This window comes from Perkinsus marinus, assembly GCF_000006405.1.
Source record: "Perkinsus marinus ATCC 50983 genomic scaffold scf_1104296951054, whole genome shotgun sequence".
NCBI classification, from domain to species: Eukaryota; Perkinsozoa; order Perkinsida; family Perkinsidae; genus Perkinsus; species Perkinsus marinus.
The window spans coordinates 60,411-67,878 of NW_003209437.1; the positions used below are offsets into that span (position 1 = coordinate 60,411).

General features: G+C 47.3%; 3 protein-coding genes across 3 annotated transcripts; all 3 read left to right on the top strand.

The window, feature by feature from the left end:
• The first annotated feature begins 238 nt into the window (after positions 1-238).
• Positions 239-3,014, top strand: Pmar_PMAR008714 (Calcium-dependent protein kinase, putative). Its single transcript, XM_002777733.1, has 9 exons — positions 239-356; positions 408-551; positions 602-767; positions 863-1,187; positions 1,248-1,423; positions 1,503-1,624; positions 1,702-1,837; positions 1,887-1,991; positions 2,462-3,014. The coding sequence occupies exons 1-9, from the start codon at positions 267-269 to the stop codon at positions 2,683-2,685; spliced, it is 1,488 nt and encodes a 495-aa protein (XP_002777779.1). The 5' UTR covers positions 239-266; the 3' UTR covers positions 2,686-3,014.
• Positions 3,015-3,658: 644 nt separating this feature from the next.
• Pmar_PMAR008715 (hypothetical protein) lies at positions 3,659-4,722 on the top strand (the record flags this gene model as incomplete). Its single annotated transcript, XM_002777734.1, has 5 exons — positions 3,659-3,728; positions 3,774-3,929; positions 3,976-4,041; positions 4,442-4,512; positions 4,597-4,722. The coding sequence occupies 5 exons, from the start codon at positions 3,659-3,661 to the stop codon at positions 4,720-4,722; spliced, it is 489 nt and encodes a 162-aa protein (XP_002777780.1).
• Positions 4,723-4,926: 204 nt separating this feature from the next.
• Pmar_PMAR008716 (hypothetical protein) lies at positions 4,927-6,867 on the top strand (the record flags this gene model as incomplete). Its single annotated transcript, XM_002777735.1, has 9 exons — positions 4,927-5,007; positions 5,266-5,314; positions 5,361-5,464; positions 5,932-6,026; positions 6,079-6,204; positions 6,250-6,374; positions 6,498-6,562; positions 6,611-6,724; positions 6,769-6,867. 9 exons carry the CDS (start codon positions 4,927-4,929, stop codon positions 6,865-6,867), a joined length of 858 nt encoding a protein of 285 aa, XP_002777781.1.
• Positions 6,868-7,468: the final 601 nt, after the last annotated feature.

The window sequence follows — 7,468 nt, forward strand, 5'->3', positions numbered from 1 at the left end:
GGGGAGTGACCTGTGGGGAATGAGGTATAGTACTTGGTAGTGTCGGTGTGGCGTCTGGACTATCTGAAATTTCCGCTTCATCTTGTTGTTGATGTTTTTGGGGCTGTCCCTTCGAGAGATGGGAAGTGTCATGAACAAACGGACTACTAGTCGTTCTATTACCCTGAGGAACGAGCATTGAGGCCGCATGGGGTATACCAGCCAGTGTGAGAGAGCACAACGTAGAAAATGCCAGGTTAGTTCATATTTCCAAGTATCATCTGTAAATGGGAATTTGCGGTTCGAAGAATCCGTCAAACAAGTCTCCAGGATCCAAGGAGGGCCTGACGTCCAGTGGTTCGGCTCTTCAGAAGGGGGTAGGCTGGGTCTAGAATGCGTAGTCGCCTGTAAATTTGTCCTATTGTTAGGTTGCTGAGGGAGGTTTCGGTCGGGCTAACTTTATCTTGGATAACAATGGATCTCTGTTAGAGCACTATGATGTTGATACGAAGAAGATTGGGCAGGGATCCTATGGCTCTGTGACGAAAGCTGTCAATAAGTCAACACATGCGGTCAGCACTAGATGGCTTGAGTCGGCAACATGGATGGATGTGTCGATCAGGTTCGTGCAGTTAAGACGATATCAAAGTCTCATGTGAAGAATATTGAACGATTCAAGCAAGAGATAGCGATTATGAAGATGCTTGATCATCCCAATATTATCAAACTCTTCGAGACATTTGAAGATCATCGTAACATCTATCTCGTTATGGAACTCTGCACGGGAGGTAGTAATTTGTGATAGTTTTTTATGGAAGGCCAGCAGTGAGCTTCGCCGTTGTGAAAGGAGTACTTGGGCGTATCCTTGTATTGTCTTTTTCAGGCGAACTCTTCGACAGGATAATCGATGAGGGCCGTTTCACGGAGGTTCAAGCAGCTATTGTTATGCAACAGATCCTCCGTGCTGTATATTATATGCATGAGAACCATATCGCACATCGTGATTTGAAGCCAGAGAACTTCCTGTTCCTCAACAAGGATCCAATCGAGAAGTCTTGGGTGAAACTTATCGACTTCGGTTTGAGTACTTACTTCGATGGCACCGATCTTATGAAGACTAAGGCGGGGACACCATACTATGTGGCACCTCAAGTTTTGGCAGGCCGGTACGATGAGGAGTGCGACCTGTGGAGTTGCGGCGTTATCATGTAATAAAAGCCGCTTGTTTGCGTTTATATATGATTAAGTTTGGTATGCCTTGGTGGTAGGTACATCCTCCTGTGTGGTTATCCTCCCTTCTATGGCGAGACTGATGCTGACGTTCTCACTAAAGTGCGGCTGGGGAACTACACGTTCAACGCTTCTGATTGGAGGAATATATCGGCCGACGCTAAAGATCTCATCCGGAAGCTCTTGAAGATGAACCCGAGAGAGCGCTATACTGGTAAGGATGTGTTTCATTCCATCTCAGTTGATGACTGTTGGTTGCGGTAGACGGAGTCAGACCTTGTTTTTTTCGTCAGCCGAACAAGCCTTGAATCACCCATGGGTGAGGAACCATGCTCCCGGCGCAGAAGACGTCCCACTTGAGGGAGCTCAGATGAACAATTTGAAGTCCTTCCGAAGTCTTAATAAGCTGAAGAAGGTAATACCAGTTGGTTTTACTCCAGCGCGAGTGATGGATTTTTTGCGGTGGAGGTGATGTTCCTTGCTTCATATCAGGCAGCACTGAATATTATTGCTCAACAAATGCCGGATGAGGAAATTGCCCAGCTGAAAAAAGTGTTCACGTCCATGGACAAGAATGGAGACGGTCAGCTCACTGTACAGGAGATGCTTGAGGGAATACAGAAGTCTGGTGGGCAGATTCGGACGGAGGGTTCGTGAAAGTAGTGTGATGTGGGCAGGTCTTAAGGATGTTCCAGAGGACCTTATGGACATCATGAAACAGGTGGATTCTGATGGCTCAGGAGTGATCGATTACACAGAGTTCCTCGCAGCAACACTTGATAGTAAGTGTATCATGGGAACTGACCGATCGGGAGTTATGGCGTGATTGTTGTTCTTATTTCCATGGTGACTGTTTGTAAAGACTGATGTTACACAAGTCGATCGCGCGGCAGTATAATATCGAAAAAACGCCGGATAGTTGGCGTTCAGGATTGCCATCATTCTCAAATATCGCAAGAGAATTATCAAGAATATCGAGATGTGAAGTTCAGTTCATTTGGAAACTGTAAACGGATTTATTGAGATTCGCGTGGAACGGTTTCTTCTAAAGTATTACTGATGATGTTGTTTCTATTGGTATTCGTCAAGGGAATGTTGGCAATTTGATCGCCGCATTAAATTCAAGTCTGGTTGGAACTTGCGGGAAACTGCCTCTTGCTTTATCGTGTTGTGTGTGAGGCTCACACTGTGAGCGTCTCTTGGTCGAACTATGATGTGTTTTCGCGTTCAAACATTAATTCGTATTTCTCAGAGAAGAAGTACATCCAAGAGGATCGTCTGTGGGGCGCCTTCAGAGTTTTCGATCGGGATGGTGATGGGAAGATTACTCGTCAAGAATTGGCCGAGGTCCTGAACAACGGTGATGTTGGTGACATCGTCGATGGCCACATTGATGAGATTTTGAAGCAAGCAGACGCTAATGGTGACGGCGAGATAGATTTCGATGAATTCGTAGCGATGATGGAGAAGCAGTAGGGCTCTCCTCCACAGTTTTGTATGGGTAGGACTTTCGCTTGGTAGTGTTTTTGTTTCCATTTCGCCGTAGTCGTTCTCACCATGTAGGCCATCAGGATAGTATTTGCAACGTGCATAGCAATTGGTTGCTTTTCTGCTAGTGTTCCTCTTGCCATGCACATCGCGGTTGCCCTTGATGCCCCCCTTACTGATGTTATTTGCCAAGATTTTCTCGTGACCTTCCCTAGTGTACGGTGGTTGTTCATGCAGGATTGAAACGCTACTGTTGCAGCTGACAGATCCTCTTCTACGACCTACTGTAGACACCGGTGAGATTTGTGGGTCGCCTTTGTTGTTGGCTGCTTATGACCGTAGTGGTTTCAAGCTCTTACCACACTTCTGCGTTAACATAACTCTGTCAATGTTTCCTTGTCAAGTCGCCTTGTTTGACGGTCGAAGTCGACCTTGCACTCCGAACTCAATGCGAGCTTCGTAAATCCTCCCAGTGTGTTGTATGACGAACCGACTCATATTATTATCACTCTCTGGCGAGCATCGTATCGTTAGATCACTGGTTGGTTTTTTGGGCGAAATTAGTGCACTGGGCCATGATGCAAGCCGCTGCGTTACAAATTGAAACTTGCGATTCCGGTAAGTGTGCAACGGAGCATGAACGGTTGAGTTAGCTGCTACGTTAATCATCGAACGGCATGTCCAGACGTTGTCACTAAACTTGGTGTCCTAGATCACTATTTGTTGTCACTAAATCTAGTGACAACAACTCGCCCAGCTAATCGATATCCGATCCTGTGCCGCTCAAACAACGTTATACGTTACCGCATTGGGTTAGGGGTCTGCCCTCGCACGAGAGGCTCGAGTTTTGGGTTTCCTTCGTGTTTTATTGTCAACAATGTCTGGGTACGTCGTTTCCCCCACTGACTGGTAGAACTGCCAATGTATCGTGCTTCTATTTCCTTGAAAGCACTCATGAGTCATGAGTGCTTGGATTAGGACGCATTGTGGACCATTCCTTTCTCGTATGGTAAACTTAATCAGCTCGAGAGGTCAGACACGACCAGCGTGTTTGCGGATGGGGATTTTCATACTAGGTTTATTGAGGAAAGCTCGCTTTTCCCTGCAGTACTTGATGCTATGGGAGCGCTTGTTGGTAGCGATGGAGACATTTTCACGAGTAACTCACCAAAGGAAAAGCGGCACAGCTCTGCTGGTCCGAGGGCCGCATGCAGGGCCTGCGACGCCCCCTAGTGAGCATCTCGACAATCATGTGTGATAGACGGCTTGTGGCTTTAGAGTTGTCCAATCGTTTGTGTCTAAGCGACGCAAGCGGACAAGTGAACTTGACCGAAGCTGACCTGGGTATGGTCGCGAGTGTTGCGCTACATGTTTCAGCATCGTGGTAAGCTTCACAGGCGAGTAGATCCCCGAGCCCCCGCGGGAGGGTTGTAAATACGCCCATCACTTTGATGCTCGAGGAGCCCGCGAGTTCCTGAGAGGCAGCGGGCTCGGCGGACCGACCGTTTCCGAACAGGGAAGACGACCTAACACGTTTCTGGTGCTCTCCTCGCTGCTTTTCGTGGTGGAGTATGGGATACGGTGATAGTGTTGGTCGTTATCCTCATCATGATAAGCGGTCTGGCAAGTCTGCGACAACTGCGCTGTTTCTCAAAGGTAGCTCGGTTCGATAGAGGCTCGCGGTCGTCGAATGAACCTAGCATGCCCTTCCACGTGCATCGCAGTAGTGAGGATAATTTACCAGTGCATGTGTACTATCGGAATAATCGGTCACAAGCCTTCACCCAGGTTAAAAGGATAAAGGGAGATATTAAGGTAGTGATAGTTGCACAAACTTACCGCGCGCCCCAATATTCTTCCCACACTACAGTCGGTCTCGTCTTCTTTTTCCTATCTCAGGTTATAAAGGCCGAGCTTGAAAATATCTGTCGGACCCCGGCTCGACAGCTCAATGATCGAGTGCTTGAGCTCAGAGGGGATCATAAAAATATAATCCGAGCATGGCTGGCCGGCAACGGCCTTTGAAGCGTTTCTGTAACACGGCCAGTGTGAGTTAAGTCGATGATAGTATGCACCTACATCAAGATAGTCCTGTTTTGTATGCTCATAAGTGTTGGTGGACTACATAGTAGGAGCCCAGCGTCCCTAGTCTCGGCGGTGCGATGGTTTTCCGATAAGCATCGTCGTATTCAACGAGTCCGGTATCCGTGGAAACAGGACTTACTTAAGATGAACTGGGCGTATTTACATGAGGAGATGATGGAGTACTTCAAAGGCAGACCTACTAGGGATTCTACTGTAGAGATCCATGTACTAAGGCGATGCGCTATCAGCGATAAGCTCCTGTGTTGGAAAAATATGTGCATGGTCGTCCACGTGTGTTGGTGACAGTATGAAAATTTTGAGGAAATTTCGGGAGATTCTTGTTGGTTCTTGTATCCTTCTACACGAATTCGCATATAAATTTCTATGTACGCGAGGGACTTCCTGAGCTCAGTTGAGGAAAGCAACCATATTTATGAAGACTGATAAGCTCTGGACGCGCATTGTGGTTGTTGTCATCCTTAGGCCAAGGCATGGCCAAGGTTTGCTCAATCACCCTATTTAGTATCGGAAGGTGAGATGGTAGACTATTCCGGTGGGAGTGATAGTGCTGCACATAGGGTACGTACCTGGTATTATCGTGAAGCGTGGATACGATAGAAAGGTCATTTTCAAGAAGTCGGAAATTGAGGCGGTCGCCTTTGATGATGACCCTCAGGCTCATGTAAGGTTTCTCAGGGTGTTTGAAATATGATTGATATCGTTTGCAGATAAGTCATCTTTTATGGGTCGCATGTTCGTGTGGATGTGGAAAATGAATGGATCGAAGATTGCGTTGTTGTTGACTACAAGGCTCATCCTGTCAATCGGCAGCTTTTCTTTGTTCGATTTAACAGGCATATTCCAGGGAGCATCACAGAGGTAGGCAAAATTTTGATGTTATATTTCTGGCAGTCGTTTTCTCTATCATATAGTTTAAACTTCCATGTTTCTTCATCTATTGCTTATAATATACTCATAAATGAGGAACTAAAAGTCGTTGTTAGTATGAGAATTAAATGAGAAAATGTAAAATGAAAAATTTACTCCCTTTTCCGGTAGTTTTTCAGCTCTGTTTCAATCCAGTGGGATGAACTCTCCTCCAGATTATTAACTGAAATAGTACTAAGCATGTTGTGCCGGCATCTTCAGATCGACGTGCCAGTGACCCTAGTGGGCGTATTTGGCTCCCACGCTCACCTAAATCGAGCACAGATCGATCTTGCTATGCCGACAATTAAACTTCAGTAGTGCCGCCGCCGCTGTCGTTGCCGTATCCTGCTTGTATCGGTCATGCAGATGTGTTGGAGAGAAGATACCTCCGCCTTTCCTCGTTGATTGCAGTAAGCTCCGAATGGAAGAGCCTTATGGAGCTATCACTCTACGAGATATCCAACATCTACTCCCAGAGGATGGCACGGCCAGGTCTGCCATTCGATGTCGATCTTCGTGCTTATCAGAATGCCGCAGGTTTCATCCCTCCTACGACGTTGACGAGACGGAAATCGTTCATGCGTATCGGCCATATTCGATTCCTGAACAAGACATTCCTGAGGACTACGTTGACCCCAATTTTGTGAAACAGAATAAGAAACGTTACCATCTCACATATTCTGGGTATTGGCCAAGACAGTGACATGTGTTGTTTGATAGTGTTTCTGATTGAAGTGTATGATGGGACTGTGTTGTCCAGTTGGGGTAGTAGTGGGGATGTTTAGGTGACCTCTTGAGTGATGCAAATATGAATCAGCAACAACTATATGAGTATATGAGACGAGTGCAAGTGAGTCCCAGCTGGATTGGAGCGAATTGGAGGCATATCTCTGCTCAGGCCCAGCAACAACAGCAGCGTGGTGGTATGGGAGCGGTGACACAGCCAGGACCGGTGTCACCAGCTATGGCATTACAGCTCCTCAATAGGCAACAGCAGATGTATACCCAACAGGTTAGCGGATGCAGAGGGTTTCCGTTGGAGTGATGGTATATTAGGCTGCTGCGTACATGCCGCAATCAGGAATGATGCCGGGCCCGGGCGGGGCGGCGGCTAGAATGATGATGCCCTATCCTATGGGGATGACCGTGAGATGAATACCTCCGCTACCCTCCGTCTACGTTCTGCTTGTTAGACGGCTGGGATGCCTCGACCAGGAATGATGCCGTTTGGCATGCCGCCACCCTTTATGGCGCGTCGAGGTGGGCGTTTGGTTGTGCACTATGAGCAACACTATTGGGCTCAGGGGTGCAGCAGCCGCAAGATTCTACTGCCTCTGAGATTGAGATTGCTATGGCAGTCATTGAAATTAAGCTGGGAACTGATCGATTGACCTCGCTGAAGATACTCCAACAAGTCGCCAAACGTCAAGTTAAACCAGTAGGGAATGATAGACTGAGGCCGCCGCACTATGGGTCTTGTAACAGAACCGCGGAGATAAGATGATAACGTTTACTGTTGGGACTCCACCGACTCCTGCGAACCCACAAGCTGTTGCTGGATACGTCGCCCTATGCAAGGCGACTGGGAGAATCTACGTCTGCAGTTGTGGGTGCCTGTGTGTCACTATTGAGCGGATCTGGGACCGGGCTCTGGTCGTCATTCTGAATGCGCATCTGATCTGTTTGTTTTTTCAGCTTCAAAAGATTTGGCCAACAAGTTTGCAATGAACGTAAATAATCTGGCGAGGAATCGACT